We start from the raw sequence: 16,998 nt of genomic DNA, 5'->3' as shown, positions 1-16,998 counted from the left end.
GGGGCTTGCTCTCATTTCCCCGAGCTTCACCCTGAACTTGCTTCTGAGTAAGTGTCGTCTAGTCCGCAGTCAGCGCCTGGCTTTCTTCCGACAGGATGTCGAGCTTCCCCATCATCTCTGCACACAGCCGGAGCTGAGGAGATTCCGGAATGTTCCATCTGGTGAGGTCCACATGTTTAGTCACCATTCATATTGTTGGGGAAAACTCTGTTTCCAATGAAGACGGTTGGTCTTGTGGAATTCTACGCCTGGCATCATTTCTAACCCCAGGCCCGGGTTTGCCAGCTAGCGTGCATTCTTCTTTGTCCCTAGCTTGCATGGTCCACTCGCCAGTCACGGTCTGTGACACACAGGTGACAAACCGCGCTTGCTGGGAGTGGAGAGGACTCCCTATAAACATCAAAGACGACACAGAGCTTTCAAGACGGATCGGACCCCAACATCAGGAAAACGAGTCCTCCCAACTGGACCGATAAGCAACATCATGCGAATGGAACCAGCACCAAAGCCGTTACGGATCTCATTCACGTAGACCAACAACCCGTGTCTCCGGACGCCGCGGCCAAGAAATGAAATGCTGTTTCAGTGCATTGGGCGCGTCTGTGGTACGTAGTCGGAAGCACAGGTCCCACCACGAGCGCTAAGGCGCAACCCAGGGCGTGCTCGGTCGTCGGCCACGCGAGGGCTGGGCAGCGGAGAAGGGCGACCGAGGAAGACCTGTGCTTTTAGGGGACGGTGTTGTCGCACCACACGGAGCACACGCGCGGGGCCAGAGTGGACACTTCTGACTGGACGACGTGCAGCCAGAGGCTCCGTGAGCGCGCGGACGGCGAGACTTCCTCGCGTGGACTTGGGACACGTCCTCAGGAGATGCCCGTCTCCGGAGAGGCACAGCAGGCTTGGTGAGGGAAAGGGCCGGCGAAAAAGAGGAATACCGTTATGAAAACAGACCGACACCGTGCCTGCAAAGGGCTCAAACTCAGCAGCAACGGCAAGGAGGGCGCGGACCCGGCAGGGTTTGTCCTCTTGAATAGAGCGTTGCTGTGAGTCAGAATCAACTCAACAGCACCCAACCACCACGCACAGTTCTAGGTGCTGCTCCTGGGGAAGGAGCGGCAGTGGGGGTCTTGTCCACCCAGCAGAGTGAAGTAAGGGATCTGGGGACAGTGGCTGACTGCGATTGGTCCATTAAGCCGAGTGGCCTCCTCAGTTGGTGTGTCATTTATCTCACAGTCAGAGGCGCGAGGGGGCCAAGAGAGAAATCCAGAAAAGCCAGAAGCCCTTCCAGTGCCACTCAGCAAGTTCCAGGTTTGGACCCAAACTCCCCTTGGTGGGTCACAGCCTGACAGGTCTTGGGAAGGGCCAGACCCGAGAGAACTCTGCCCGGTGTCCTGGCTGGAGGAAGAGCGAGGGGGACACATACCCTGAGCGCTCCCCGCACAGCGTGGTCCCCTTGGAGTGGGGAGCCCCTCTCCTTCTCCTTCCCGCTGCGGCTCAGCTTTGTCCTCTGCAGCTGTTGCTTCAACTTGGTGATCTGGCAGCAGGAGGGGAGAGGAGGCAGGTGAGCAAAGCCGGGCTGCACAGTCTCCTCCCTGCAAGCATGGTGCCAGCCAGAGGCCCAGGGAGATGATCCTCTTGGGCCGGAAGCTAATCTTCCAGCTCTAACAAGCTCACTGTGGTTCCAGTGGTGACAGGATGCTCCCCAAGCAAGCTGGCTACCTGCATCGTGAGGTGGTACGACTTTTAAAATTACCATGTGTTCCCTCTACGGATCCGTCTCCATAAGATTAAAAATATGCAGCCCTGAAACTGGCTTGCCCTGCACAGATTCCAAGAGCCTGGAAGACGACTCTATTAATAGAAATGGAAAATGATGTTTCTGGATGCGAGCCGCCCATTTATTCCTCAAAGTAGATTCACGGCTCGCTGAGTCCCCAAGACCAGGAAGGATGGAAACATCCCCCTAGTTTCAGCAGAGCGATGGGCAGGCTCTCAGGAAGGAAAGCCAGGCTCTGCACTGACCTCCATAAAGACAGACAGACTAGCGAACACTGCTGTTGAGATGCTTTTGAATCAAGGCCTCCCAGTGTGTCGGAGTAGAACTGGGCTCCCAGGGTGCTCGGCGACTCTTTCGGGGGACGCAGGTGCCTAGGGCCTCCTTCTGAGGTGCCTTTGACCGGATTCAAACCACCAACCTCTTGGTTGAACAGCGGAGCCTGATCCCCATTGCCACCACCCAGAGATACTGACTTCCATGTCCATCAGCATCAATTTCCAGTCACCTTTGTAACCTGCATGCCTTCACCTGGCAAAGGGAGGCGAGGGGCAGCGGGGGCACGGCCTCGCGGGATGGAATTTGGAGAGGAGGTCCACCAGGATAGCCCAGAGGAGCGAGCGCCGGCCCCACCTCAGCATGAATCACGTGCCGGTTCCCAGCACTGGAGCCTCACTCCGGGGCATTTCCCACCAGCCCTGCACTCAGTGTGCGCTTGGACTGCACGTGGGATGGCCGGTCTGAGCAGCAAGGAGGGCGGAAGCTGCTCTCATTGTAAAGGGAGTCCCGAGCCCCGCAATAGCCCCTCAGGCACCATTACACAGTGTGTCGGGGTGGAGCTGGCCTGGGAGCCCTGGACCCGGCCTTTAGCCTTCTCCTGAGGGAGAGGGCGGGCCAGGAACAGGCTTTGAGAACACTGAACTATTTTCTTGCTACTTGAGAATGAAGGCTGGATGAGGAGTGGAGCACAGGCAGGCCGAGGGCTCCCAGTTCCCAGGGACTCAGTCCCTGTCTTTCTCACATCCTGACCCGCTTCTCTGGATCCTAACTCAATGCACAGTGAGATTCACCTGCTGTGCCTGGCTGCTGAGGGGCACAGGCCTCTCCAGCACAGGGCCCGGGCTCCTGAGGGCTGGCCACTACGAGACTGGGAACCAGGCACCCAGGAGTCGATGCAGGACAAGGGAGGCTGAGGGTGTGAAGAGTCCTGGTTTGACTCTACTTCAGAGTGGGGTCGTGACCCCATGGTGCCGGGGCTTAAGGAGGCAGGGGTCCCAGCCACGGAGTCCCAGGGGCAGTCACCTCTTTTCGGTGGTCTGTGCTGCCCCAGGATGCTGAGCGCTTGTGCGTACAGGAGCGGGCCTGCTCGCCTTCTAGCTCTTGCCAAGACACGGGGGTCTGCGGGGAGAGAAGCAGGTGAGACAGAACCTCGCAGCGCGCACCGGGCAGGCCCTGGGAGCAGATGTGCCCAGCCTCTGCGGCCCGTGGCGGAACCCCGCCAGCCTGGTTTTTTTCTTCCAGGCTTCCCCACCAAATGGTGGTCGCCTTCCCACTCCACAATCCCCAGGATACCTCTCCCGGTAGCCTGTAAAGCCCACTCCTCCATACTCCCTCCTTTTATGCCAGGTGCACCCCAAATGGTGAGGATGTGCTCTCCCTCCCTATCCTGCCCCCCCCGCCCCCAAAACAAAGCCAAACCAAACAAAGCCCGTGTTGTCCAGGGGCCTGGGACCCCTTGGCCCGGTGTGCTTCAGGAGGACGGCCTTCCACAGGTGTCCGTGGCCCTCGTGTTCACGAGCAGGTCGCCGGGCCAGGCTTTCCAGGGTCGCTGGGTGGTTCCATCGAGAGAGCACAGCCGGGTGTGTCTGGCCCACCCCAGACGTCTCCCTACCCTGGCCGGCTCCAAAAGGGCCTGTGCCCCGGGACCACTGGGCTCTGAGTTCAATTCCCCTCTGTGCCGAAGGCAGCGCGGGTTCCTGCGAGCCCCGCCGGGAGTCGTCAGCAGAGGATCCCCCATTGGTGACAGAGACAGCAGGTGTCCCACCCTGGGTCCGGGGCCGAAAGAACCAAGTAGGTGGCTTCCTGTGCCCTGTGAGGCCTCACCCTGGGCCTGGCCCTGCACCACACACAGACCCCCCTGGAGGCCCTCCCGAACAAGTGGGGAGAAGACAGTTCCCAAAGGGAAGGGCCAGAGCTCTGGGCCAAGTAATGATTCCTGGCCTCCATGACTTTACCTTGACTCCCCTTGACCCCTGCTCAGCCCCCACGAAGGGTTCTCCTCTCCAACTCTCTCCTCTGTACCCAGAGGCTCTAATAGGCTCAAGCCAGGGAGGACCAGATTCCTGCCTTAGCAGTGTCCCTATGTCCACTGCAAGGGAGGGACCCCAGGGGGAGGGACCAGCTCTGCTCTGACATCCCAGCACACACTGCCAAAGGCATGAGGGCCTGGGAACCAGCTCGTCCAGAAGAGCCGCCCAGCTCCCCGGAGAGGTGAGAGGCGGCTGCAAACAGGAAAGGGGACGATGAGGGCAGCGCTCACCCGCACAGCTGTTAGGAGAGCTGGGAGCGCAGCCCGGGGACTCTGCGAGCAGAGGCAGAGCCGTCTGAGACAGCTGTGGGGCAGGGCTGCGGGACGCCTGCACCTCCCTGGCTCTTCCTTCCACCAGCTGCCCGCTGACCAAGCCCTGGCCGGGCTCGGAGACACAGCCAAGGGAGACAGCTGCCCTGACTGCTTGGTCCCCACACTGGCATCACAGGAAGCAGCAGAAATCCCTTCTCCACAGTCCCCTCCTTCAGCCCACCGTCAGCCCCCATCCCACCCGGGCCCAGGAATCTGGCGCTGACAGGACACGGAATCCAGGCCTCAGCTCCATTTCCAGATGCCCATGTCTGGGGCGCTCTCGGCAAGAGCCTTGGAAAAGGCTGCTCTAGCACACAGGCTGAGAGGCAGGGAGCGAGCCGCGCCCCCCAGAGGCCCCTCGAACCCCTCACAAGGGTCCTCCTGGAGCTCAGCTGAGTCCCACACAAGCCTGCAGGATGACAAGGGCAAGGGAATGACTCCCATTGACCCTCCCGCTGTCCCCACGGGTGGGCGGTGAGAAGTGGAGGAAGCAGCCACCTGCAGGCTGACCCCGCTCTCGGACACGTCCTACAAACCTTCACCTGAAGTGAGTGAGTGAGTGAGCGAGCGTGCGTGCGTGCGTGCGTGTGTGTGTGTGTGTAGGTTGGGGAGCAAGCCAGCAGGGGCGGTGAGAAAAGAGGTAAAAATCACGGTAGGCAGGACCATCGCCTCTCCTCCTCCACCCGCCCTGCCCCGCTCAGCAGAGCCGCCTGCTCTGTCGCCAGGACTCTGTCTCAACACCCACCCCGGGGCACAGTCTCACCAGCTTTCCACACTCGGTGGGTCCTCCGCCCAGTCCAGGCAAGTCCGCCTGCATCTCCTTTTCTCCCCCCGCCCTGTGCAGCCTGGTCTCTCCAAGATGCCACCCCACCCACACTTCCCGAGGAGAGAGTGCGCCCCACGTTTTCTCCCCACCACTTAACCCTGTCACCCTGGGTGGAGGGCTCCGGCCGAACAGTCATGCATTTGACGAACAGCTCGGGAAGGCACGCTGTCTGTGGCCAGGGCTGCGCCGGGTGCTGGGGGATGCAGCCACACAGCACGGTGGATGCCGGGCTCCAGCAACGTCAGCAGGCACAACGGCGTCTGGACAGAAAATGCTCTACGTCCTACTGTCTGGTTTTCAAAGCTTGCGTGAGCGGGCGTCTAAGAGGCAGTTACTAGTGTCTACCCCAGGTGCAAAGGCGAGTGAAGAAGATGGACATCTCAGTAAACGTCAGCCCTAAGAGCGAATGGCCTGCTCACACTGGCAGCCTCCTCGAGCGTCAGACCACAAGAGCCAGATGGTGCCCGGCCACCACTGCCAACCACTCTGGCGGGGTTACAACGGAAGGTCCTCGTCCCCACGGGAGGGGCAGGGGCACTGTAGAAGGCCATTCAGAATCCCGTGGAAGACTAGACTGCTGATAGGAGACTGGAAGAAACCTAGACCCTCCTCCAAACCCGGAACTCACCCCACCCGCTCGCAGAGACCACCTTACAGCCAAGCGAGGGATGGGCCCGCGAAAGGACCCCCAACACCCAGGGGCCATAGGATCAATAGGACAGCATGGGCCAAAAGACAAGGCTGGGAAAGCAGGGGGGGGCAGGGATGCCGGGCAAAGGGAAGTAATCGAGGTACCCGAGGAGCGGGTGGGAAGAGCACAGCTACACGGTGGGGGCTGCAACCAACATCACGAACAACATGTGCAGCTTACGCTCAGACGTCTCACCCAAATCTCAGCAGTGATACCATCTCAGACAGCCCCGCCCTGTGGAGTTTGTGTTCCGGTTAGGGGATGGGGAGGGAGGGTGAAGGGTGCCCGGCAAGGAGTGCTGGGCTGGGGGACAGGCAGGAGGATGCTATGGTTTTAAATACACTGACCTGAAAAGGTACCACCTGGACGACAACCTGAAGGAGGTGAGGGAGCGGGCCTGGGCGATATAACCAGACCAAGACCCGAGGCAGGACTGAACCCCAAATGCTGAAGAATGATCAAGAGGAGGCAGCTGTGACAACAGCTGAGTGCTAGGAGATGAGGTCAGCAGGTGTGGTCAATTAAAAATGCCCCCCCCCCAAGATATCAGGGCCTGACCCCTGGAACCTCTACACAGGACCTCTTTTGATAAAACAAGCTGTTGCAGACGTGATAGCATTGTTGCTCTTGAGGGGAGGAGCCCTAAGTGCCATCACAAGTGTCCTTCCGAGAAAGAAGTGCAGACACACCCAGGAGAAGGCACAGTGGTCAGAGATTGGAGGGATGCGGCCACAAGCTAAGGGATGCTGGCAGCCGCTAGCAGCCAGGAGAGGCCAAGAACAGGTTCTCCCCTAGACCCTCTGGGATTTGTGAGGTCCCTCTGACTGACACACTGGCCTCAGCCCCTGGGAGTAGACTTGGTCTTTGGGCTTCCAGAACTTAAGGCCGAGGCAGTTAGTTCCAGCAGCCTGGGGAACCCCCTCCAGCAGGCGGGCTAACATGGGGCTGTTTGCAAGCACGTGCTGGCACCGAGGGTGGCTAAGGCAGGCATGGAAACCAGTGTGGGCTTCTCGTCCCTCCAGCTGCACTGGGGCTGCCGTGAGGGCCAGTCCAGAGCCTCCTCTGGGTCTCCCCATAAAGGGCAGAACCCAGGGTCCCTGGAAGCCCAGGGCAATCACAGCCCAGAAAGAAAGCCACCTGTGGGCCCCAGCAGCGTTTTACATGAACATTAAGAATGGCCCTTTGGGGCAGGTCGAGTTCAAGACCAGCAGAGCACATCGCCAGATTGGACCGGACGGCAGAGCAGACTTGTTGTGACCTTTCAGCTTGGGGTGGGGGTGGGGGCAGCTGGGGGCAAAGTCAGGCTGCTGATGAGCCTTGAGTGGTATCCACTGGATGCGGGTAAGACCCAAGGAGCCTGGTCTGAGACCCTGCGCTCCCAGAGCAGCCTTGGGAAGGGCAGTCGGGGCGGGGCGTGTCATGAGGTGGCGGGGGCCGGGTGGTGCAGACTAGAACCTTCTTTCCTTGGGCCACCCCCAAGCCCCCACCATTTGTATCTGAGCAATGCCCCCAGGGCCAGGGACAGCTGAGGAGCGTCCTGCAGAGCTGGGTAGGGCCCTGGGACAAGAAGCCACTGTCCTTGGGCAGGAGCAGCCAGGAGCAGCATGTGCCTGGCATGCTAGATGGCCAGGAACTACGCGTGGAACTCAACTCAAGTCCAGCAGGGAAGCAGCTCCTGGGGCTCTGGACAAACAGAAAGGCGGGAAAAGCCTCTGAGGGGGTTCTGCTGGCCAGCGCCGCCAATGCTGGCTTTGGGGAGCCAAAGCCACCATCTCAGTTGGGCCCATGGCCTCATTCTCAGCCGGTGCTATTGCCAAACCAGATGCCGAACAGCTGGCCTTGGGGTCCAGTTTGGAAAGCAGGAGCTGTACCCAGGTCCCCACACCTCTCAAGAAGTCCCTGGCGGTGGCCCCGGGGTCAGACACCACTCTCCGCTGAGGCAGTGTCTTGGGGAAGGGAGCAGGGCAGCACACCGCTAGGGAAATGACGGAGAAAGGGCAGTCTTCCCAAGTAAAGCCGGCCACCTCCGCCCACTGCACGGGTGATTCCCCTCCCAATGGGTAAGTCTGGCTTAACGGAAAAGTCCGTTGGCAAGGCCTCCCCAGCTCACCTGGCGACAGCAGAGGAAACGAGGTGGGCCGGGTACCCAGAGCCCTGCCTAGATGCTGGGGCGGGGGGGTGGGGGGGGGCAAGACCAGCCAGAACGCTTTGCTCAAACAGCCGCTCCAGCTGCGGTGAGGCCACTTCCTCTCCACAAGACAACAAGATGACACAAATGCTTTGCACAGCAAGAAGGGAGGGGCCGCCGCCACCCGTCCTGCCTCCGCCAGCCCGAAGCACCCGGTGGTGGCCAGCTCCGTTTCACAGGCTGGCCTGGGAGTGGGGGCCAGTGGACCCGGGAGGGGTTGGCACGTGCAGAACCCCCTCCTCCAGATGGTGGTGCCTCTGGACTCCACTGTGAATCCACCTCCTGTGGGTCCCAACCACTCAGCCCTCCGCCGGCTGATCTCGGGGAGCCCCTGGGCCCCCTTCCTCTCCCACTGCGAGTCCTGCTTCAGAACGCCAGGCACTGCCACGCACTCCTACACCGATGGCCACTTTCATCGCTGCCCTTCCTTCCGAGAAGTGACAGGGACCAGGGTCACGCCACCAAGTCCCTGACTAAGAGTCGCCCTCACTGTTGTCCCCCTGCCTCAGATCTGTGGGGAACCCAGGTTTCCACATCAAACTTACCTGACTCGGGCTACACTCTGCAGTGGCTCCTGAACAGCGGACAACACAGCTAGCCCAGGAGGAAGTCCCTGGGTGTCGTGGATGGAATCATGGGGCTGTTGTGCAGTAACCATCTCCCCGGGTGTGGTCTGACAGGATCACCATCCCTTGTACGGGGAGTGGGGTGGGATGGAACACCCTGACTCGGGTCACAGCCCTGGTCGAAGAGGAATTTCTCAGGGGTGCGGCAAGCATCATCTTTTACCTTGCCAGAGGCAAAAGCAAGCCCAGAAAGCGGTACCCAACTACCACCAAGAAAGAAGAGCTGGGCGGGAGTGCACTGGGACCAGTGGTCAGAACCTCCTAGACCCAGGAGGAGACGGATGCCGACACACGAGGAGACTTCAAAGGGCTGCTGGGCCCACAGAAGCTGGAAGGCCTTCCTCTGGACCAGGACTCTCAATTCAGAAGTCTGGCTTCCCCAACTGAGAAATAAATTTGCCTGTGAAAGCCATCTACGCGTGTTATCTCTGACACGGCAGCCCTAGACAAGGACCCTCTGTTGGATACAACCCGCTCCTAAGAGCAGCAACAACTAACAGGTGACAAGGACACTGCCTTTGTTAGCAGCCTGACATCTTCAAGAACTGAGAGCTTTGAGTTCTGTCCTGTGCCCTGAGAGGAGTCTTGAACACCCAGCATGCAGGGCGCTCTCGACAGCAGTGTTGGCTGCTCAGGTGTGGGACTCTCCGAATGGGCGGCCCTTGCCTGTGCTAGAGGACTGGGAGAGGGGAGCTGGTTGGCCCACGGATGCCAGGGCTGATGTGGACTCCACATTCCCAATCTGGCAGTGTCCTCGGGGCCAGGGCTGGGGAGGGCAGGAAAGCAGAAGCGAGGATGCCCAGCAGGAAATAAGCCATGGTGCTGGCGTGGCCACGAGAAAGGGCAGAGGTGGGGCCAGATTTAGAAACAGCCACATTCTAGCTCAAACCACTTGCAAGGAGATCTGGCTTCAACCCAACTTAAATTGCTTAAAAGTTTTCAAGGACTTTGGAAGATCCTAACATGCTACCTTCCCTACCCTTGTCGCCCACACGTCCCCGTCTCCAGTGCCTCCTGCAGCAGTGACAGAAAGCAGCGGTGTAGGGAAACACTGTGAAGCCTGTGTGCTCACCACAGCACAATGCCAGGGGGAAAGACGGTGGCTCGTGCCAGGCCAGGGGCGCTCAAAGAGGAATTTGAATGGAGCCCAAAGCCTAGAAGCAGAAAACTCCCAGAAGGCCAGGGATGGTGCATATTTTGGTCTGGATGCCCTCGTTGATCCATGTTCTCCCACCTCCCAACTGCAGCCACAATATTGACAGGTTGCTAAGAGTTCCTCGAGGGCTGGAGCCCATCCCGGGGAAAGAGGAAAGCTGGATGGCCTGGCCTTGCCAGACCCGCGGAGGAGCATCACTGACCTCTGTCTTGCTATGGCAAGAAGCCCAGACTTGTTACATAAAGGATCTGGCCTGAGCGAAAGCACACAGCCCGGAGCCCGTGTCTTCAGGCCCGGCTAGGGAACCTCCGGGCCAGCTCTGCCTAGAGCCGAGGAGGAAGAGCTGAGGAGCGGGATGAAGGCTGCTTGGAAGGCTGGTCAAGGACATGACAGAGACGGGATGGATGGGCCACAGGCCAATCTGGCAAAGGGGGAGCAGTTGAGCTTACAAGAGCCCAGTATCCTCAAACCCTGCTCCTCCAGGAAGCCCCGCTCCCTGGACTGAACCCACGTTGTCCGAAGGAAGCACTCCTCTCCAGAGAAAGGGGTGAGCGCATACCCCCGGCCTATGAAGGGGAGCACCGTCTCTCCTAGGGCCCCAGGGAGCAGGCCTACTCTCTCTGCTTCCTGCAGAGCATTCTCACTTCTGATTCTGTGTGCAGAGCTCCAAGGGCCAGTTCTTGAGGATTCTAGGAGAGGGAATTCCCATGAGAAGGCCCCTCCTCCGCATGCCAGTCTCCTGGTCCCACTGATCCCAGGACTCGGTCAACAGTGGCCTTCGTGGGGCTGGATCGGCTCCCAGCGGCCACAGCCTGCCCTCCTCGCTTCCTTACTCTTCACTCGGACATGCCGAGCACAGTCCTGGGCATTCCCATGTTCAGCAACAACATTTGAAAACATTCTCATGAAAAATAAATAAAAGACAGGAACCGACGTGTTGGGCCAAACAAGCTGTGCCGAGCAGGGCTCCAGACCGATTGGAACCAGCTCAGGCACGTCCGATACAGTGAAATCGGGACAGACTGGGATCGGAAGAGACAGAAGGATCACTGGAACAGGACAAATTGCAGGTTGCAGCCCTGGAGCGGGACCGGCTGAGGCAGAATGGACCCTTTCAGGAGCCTGGAATGGGGGGAGGGACTGTCCCCAGCAGTGTGAAGAGCCACATGCATTCAAAGCAGAGAGGTCTGTCACCATCTCTGAGCACGGTACTGTCATGTCGGACTCTGATGGTCAAGAGATTTGGTTGCTATGCAACCAGCGCCCAGTCCTGGGTTTCTAAGAGGGGGCTTTGGTCTCCAACAAAGCTTCAACCCGTGCCTTTTCCCAGTCCAGTCATCATTCCCGCACACGTTTTACACAGTGGGTCTGTTCCAGTGGGTCGCACTGAACTGGGAAGAACAGGGTCAGAGTCCAGCTGCGGAGCCCTGGTCCACAGGTAACGTCACTTGGCCGCCATGTCATCCCCCATCTCCAGGTAGGCAGGGCAGGCACCCTCCACCGGCTTTGTAAGAGGGCTGATGACCACCCAGAGCAAAGGTCTGGCTCGGCGCCTGTGTTCTCTCTGCATCTGGGGACCTTGGCTTCGCTCTAACAGGAGCGGGTTCAGACTGGGCTCCTAAGTCACTGCTGAGAAGCTTGACGTCCGGGGTCAGATGAGGAGATATCTTTGTATAAGTTCGTGCAAGCATGAGAAGGTCTCTTGCTCGGATTACCCATTCTTACCCAAAAAACTGACACACAGGCGGGTGCGACGTGTGAGGACAGCTTCTAGAGCCAAGTTTCTTCCTGAGAAGACGGATTAGAACAACGGTTCTGTCTTCCTCAGGCCGCGACCCTTTCAGACAGTTCCTCATGTGGTGGTGACCCCCAACCATAACATGATTTTTGATGCCCCTTCATCACTGTCATTATGCTGCTGTTATGAATTGGGCGAGCCCTGTGAAAGGGGGCGGGTGTCGCGACCCACGGGTGGAGAACTGCTGGGCGAGAAGGCAAGGACTAGAGGACCCTGGGCTGTCAGAGACCCCACAGAAGCAGCTGCACGCTGGCGCTCACCACGCTGCCACTCCTTTTGCTCCCATAGGGCTCCACCCCAGCGGGGCCGCGCTGGCCCACTCCCAGGGGCCCAGGGAACGCAAACACAGTGCATTGCTGGCCCCGGTTTCAACCGAGAATAAATTCCCATCCATCTTCCATTACCCACACGTGACCACTCAAAACCAACATGAAACAAACACGCAAACACAGACCTCAGTTGAGGTCTTTCTCCCACCAGTCAGGTGGGATTCAAGTTCCTTTTTGCGTACGGTTACCTGTAAAAACGAGCTGGCATGTGTGGGTGGTGAGTACTCTCCGGGGCACATCGTTTCCATGATGAAACGCTGGCAAGTAGACCACAGGCCTCCTCAGCTAGACCTCCCGCCCCATCCTTCTCCCTTACCCCAATAGCAGAGAGCTTTGTTACCTGGGTGGCCTTGTCATTGGTACAGCAGGTGAAGGCCCCATCGGCATCGCGTGGCCACTGGCCCAGAAGGTAGGAGCTGAGGATGGTGTCCAGGGAGAATGTGCGTCGGACCTGGGGTGGCTGAGGCCTACATACTGACTTTTCTGGGGCCACCGAACACGGGACGCTGGCTGGAAGAGAACACAGCCCGCACACCCTCATGTAAGCATGGAGAAAGGAGATGAGCAACCATCTCCGCTCACCAGGGGGCTTTGCCTGACTGTCACGTCCTCGCACAAAGCCACCGCCCTGCGAAGAGGCTCCAAAGAGGCCCACAAAACATGGGAGAATTGGCCGGCTAGTTCTATCACTGGGAACCACTGACATTCCACATTGAACTTGGCTTTGACTTGATTCACGTCCTCGCATTTTTTCCTGCTCCTAAGAGGCTGGGAGCTCCCAGGCCTCCGTGCTGAGCTTCCTGTGAGCAGGCCTATTTCCTGTCTCTGAAGAGGGGCTCAGAGGGAACCAAGTCCTTATCTCCTGACCTTCTTCCTTCCCAGCAGCCACTGCAGGCCGTCTCTGCGCTACACAAATTCAACCTAGGTCACAGAAGAATGCGCACACCTACTTCCAGAAACCTAGGTGGCTGACACTAAGAGAATACGACTCCTCTCAAATATCTGGGACTGAGGTGTCTACTTGAGAAAAACACCCAAGTCTCTTGGTTCATTCCTTGTCTCAGACGTCTATCCAAATGAGACAAAAATATTCATAAATCCACTCACGTTATGTCTCCTGTGGTGAAAGCTTTCTGGGAGGAGGTAAAAGTTGGCATGGCTGCCCCGGCAGCACAGTGGTTACAAATTGGGCTGTTAACCAGGCACAGGTCAGCAGCTCAAAACCACTAGCAGCTCCACAGGCGAAAGACCAGGCTTTCTAGTCCTGTGACTAGTTGGTCTCGGAAACCCACAGGGGCAGGTCTACCCTGACCTGGAGCCACTGAGTCAGAATCCCCTGGATGGTGGTGAGTTTTTGTTTCTTGGAGCATAGTTGGAATTAAGATGAAATGTATTATATTGGGTTCTGCCCATCTCTCTTATCTATTTCCAAGTATCAGCAATCTAATAGCTGTCATTTTTAACAACTATGTGCTATTCAGCCCGCCACATCGGTATATAGTCGTTTACTTAGCCATGCCCATATTATTGGAGTACTTGGAGAGCTTCTGCTCCACCTCCACCCCCAAATCATAAATGTCACCTCACGACCAACTTTCACTCTCCGGTTTATCGACTCATTAGCATATCTCTGGGTCATTGCCCCCAGCCATCGCACGCTACATGCTCATGTAAAACGCATTTTAAAAGATCTTCGAATGGCAAAAGCAGTCAGTGTAAACTACAGACATGTCAGAAAATACAAGAGGCTTCAAAAACATTTGTGAGAAAATTTCATTATCCACTTTTCTATGAACTTTTGGAAGCCCCCTAGAAACAAAATTTAAAAAATAAAAACTGAAATCTCAACAAGTGGAGATAACCAAAGTTAAAATGATGTATCTTAGGGGGCTGCACAAAGTGCCATGGGAAATGACATTCTCTTCCCATTCCAGTTTTCCAAGGACTTGTTGGAAGCCCTTCTTGCTCCACATGTGCACAGCATCAAGTACACAACCACGCCTCATGGATCCACAGGGTTCGGCTGACTCCAAAGACCAGGTCGTTACATGAACATTGGTTTTGTGTGAAAATGGAGGGAGACTATGTCAAACCACAGAATACAGGATGATTACGCCATTTACAATCTGCCAAACTTTCTCTCACAGAACTGCCAAGCCACTGAGAATCGTGGCCCAGCCAAGCTGACACATATCCTTAACCATCGCAGCCAGGTTTGCTCCCCTCTACCCTCAACTTTGGTCACCGCCAGATGTACCCTGCTGAAGCACACAGCAGGAGCGTCGGAGAACTGCAGGTAAAAAGATCATCGACAGGTGAACGGGCAGGTATGCATCATAGTTAATACGAGCTCCTTGTATGTCCTAGCCTCTGCACATCCAGGTTTTAAGGTAAAACACGTGGGCCGTAACTGTAAAGTTCTTTCTAAATCAATAACTATCAACCGACAACACATTTCTTGTAGGAATCTTGGCATTTCTACCTTCAACAGTACTCAAAGACTCTCCTCCCAAAATGACGGTCAAAAGGCAACAGCCCCCATGGCTCTTCCCCTGACCTCCTTCACTTTGCACTTGCTCGTCCAGCTCTCTCCGTCCTCGCCCAGCTCGATGCCGCTGTCCACTGCCCCATGTTCGTGCGCGGACCCACAGCTGAAACCCCACGGAGGAGTTGAACTCAACGGTCTCTCGGGGCCAGCCCAATGCTCTATCTCCACGAAGCCACGGGGTGAGGTCCCAGCATTTCCAGCCCTTCCTCCGTCCCTTGCACTCTCCTGGGTTTTACCAGCAGCCTCTCCCTGGGACTCTAGGTATTTGCAACTCCTAGGGAATAAGCGGAGGCCAAGGACCATCTTTGGCGTGTCTCTGTGTCTCCCGCAAGGTCTAGAGCTGGGATCAGAAATATCCTATCTCTCACAACAATTTTAAAATATGGTTTTTGCAAATCATCACCATCTGAACAGCACCCTTCAAAATGCTTTAATTTTACGTCCGTCGCATGTACGTTCCGAAAGAGCCGCCTCTGGCTTGAGCGCCTCCATTTGCCGACGCCCGGTCCCTCTAGGTCCCTCTAGGTCCGCGGCCGGCACCGACGCACACCGTGGAAGCAGTGTGGCGAGAACTGGTCTGCCTCAGTCATCCGCACACCCGTGGGGCTGGTTCTCTGCTCTGCTCTTTCCCTTGGAGGCGCGGCCCAGTCTGCTGGCTCTGGGCTCTTCCCTCCCTCCCTTTCTCGCTCTCCTCGCATCTTGTTGGCCGGGAGGGTCAGCGGCAGGCATGCTGGGATCAAGCCCCAACTTCATCTCTCCCACCAGCATTTCAACCACTCATTTTCCTAACCTGGATTTCAGATCAAAAGGCCGCAGCAATCTGGGTATTTCTGGGAGCTTTAGACCTACATCAGGAGCATGCCAGACACGGAAATGCTCCGCAGCCCAGGGCCCACCGAGGGGTGGGGGCTCCGGAGAGCACGTGTACAGACATGGTGCATGGCAGGTGGCCGAAGGGCCAGGTGAGACACAGATGAGCAAGACTGGCATGCTCTTAGCGACCCCACGGGCAGCAGTGTCACTGTTTTGGGTGAAGGTTGGGGTGCCAGGGCTGAGAAGCTGCCAGGGGTGGGGAGAAAGGTTCCCTGGGGCCTGAGTCACGGCACTGCCTCCTGTACACGGTTTCCTTCGCGGGCCCCTCCTTGTGCTGACAGGGCTTTCTGAGGGTGCACTCTACCCGTAGGCCTCTTCCAAGGGTGCGCCACCTGTGCCTGAAGGCTCGACGGGGCAAGGCGTTCTACACACGCAGGTCACCACTTGACATCAGCTGGGTTTTATGTGTTCAAACAGCACATGCAGGTTCTGCCCCACAAAACCCTGACACGTGGGTGCTACCCACCACCAGCCCACGGGCTTGGGAAGGGCTGCCGTGTGTTCTAGATTAGGAACTCAAGCACGGAAAGTCGGGCTTATGACAGAATCGTTTCCCCCCAATAGGTTAGCGGCGGTTTGCCTCTGAGTCCAAGCATCCCGCATCGGCCCTCGTTCAGGGACTCGCGGTGGCTCATCTCTCTCTGACTTCATCTGCACCCCAGCTTGCGGGTGGAAGCTCCTAGGAGAGGAAATGGCAGGCCTGGCCCCTTGTGCTTGGCATGAGGTAGCCTTGGCACTGCGGGGCGCTTTCTGCGTGCCGGGGCAGAGGAAGCTGCTAGCTTCCAGGGGCAGTGAGTGTCCGTCGCCCTCCTGATAGACCAGCCCTCGGCACCTTTCCCACAGCCAGCCCACTCTCAGAGGCAGGGCTCCCAGGACCTTTAAAGTGGACAAGTCCACATTCTGGCCATAGCGATGCTAAGATCTGCAGGCTCACTGGGTCTGCATTTGCTTCTCCATGTTCATAAAAAGAAGGGCGGGCCAAGACCCGGCGCTATTCCCAAACCAGAATCAGTGGTCCCAGTGAACCAACAGGAAGGAGGGGTGAGGGGGAGCGGGCTTCCTGACACACGGAACTCCAATTAGAAGACTTGTCTCAGTTTTCTTTCCCATAAATGACGAGAGAGCCTACGACAGGGGTCACACCTCAACTAGCCCCAGAAGCACCATCTGAGAGCATGACTCCACCCCCTCTTTAAGCCCGACATTCTCGGCACGTCTTGGCCCTTTGAGATTAAAAGATCATGCTTCCATGATGCCTAGGAAATGAGAGGGGTGGGGAGGGGGAATTTAAAAAAAAGATTTTAATAGGAAAAGAAAAACCACACTTATTTCAAGCATCCCCCCAAAATGGTTTGGAGAGCACCTGCGAATGTGGGCACCCAAAAATGATGAAGTCCTAAAGCAAGATGCCAAGCCCATTCCCTTCCCCCAAGACCACAGAACCCAAAGCGGAGGGGCTGCAGGCTGGACCACTAAGGGGAAGGAGGGACGTGTGGCCTGGGTGGATCTGTGGGAAGTCCTCACTGGGGGCCCACTGCTGCCAGCGCCACAGCCCCAGGGGGTCTGCTC

At 57.6% G+C, this 16,998-nt stretch overlaps 1 protein-coding gene across 1 annotated transcript in view; it reads right to left on the bottom strand.

The window, feature by feature from the left end:
- FAM117A (family with sequence similarity 117 member A) overlaps positions 1 to 16,998 on the bottom strand; it is a 48,045-nt gene that overhangs the window by 7,634 nt on the left and 23,413 nt on the right. Inside the window, exons 2-4 of the mRNA XM_075561649.1 lie at positions 12,349 to 12,518; positions 3,077 to 3,172; positions 1,424 to 1,534 (exon numbers count right to left, since the gene is read on the bottom strand). Of these exons, the coding sequence (XP_075417764.1) occupies positions 1,424 to 1,534; positions 3,077 to 3,172; positions 12,349 to 12,518 (377 nt within the window). The remainder of the gene's footprint in view (positions 1 to 1,423; positions 1,535 to 3,076; positions 3,173 to 12,348; positions 12,519 to 16,998) is intronic.

The sequence above is a fragment of the Tenrec ecaudatus genome, chromosome 10, assembly GCF_050624435.1.
Source record: "Tenrec ecaudatus isolate mTenEca1 chromosome 10, mTenEca1.hap1, whole genome shotgun sequence".
In the NCBI taxonomy this organism is placed as follows: domain Eukaryota; kingdom Metazoa; phylum Chordata; class Mammalia; order Afrosoricida; family Tenrecidae; genus Tenrec; species Tenrec ecaudatus.
This window is presented reverse-complemented; position numbering and strand designations above follow the sequence as displayed.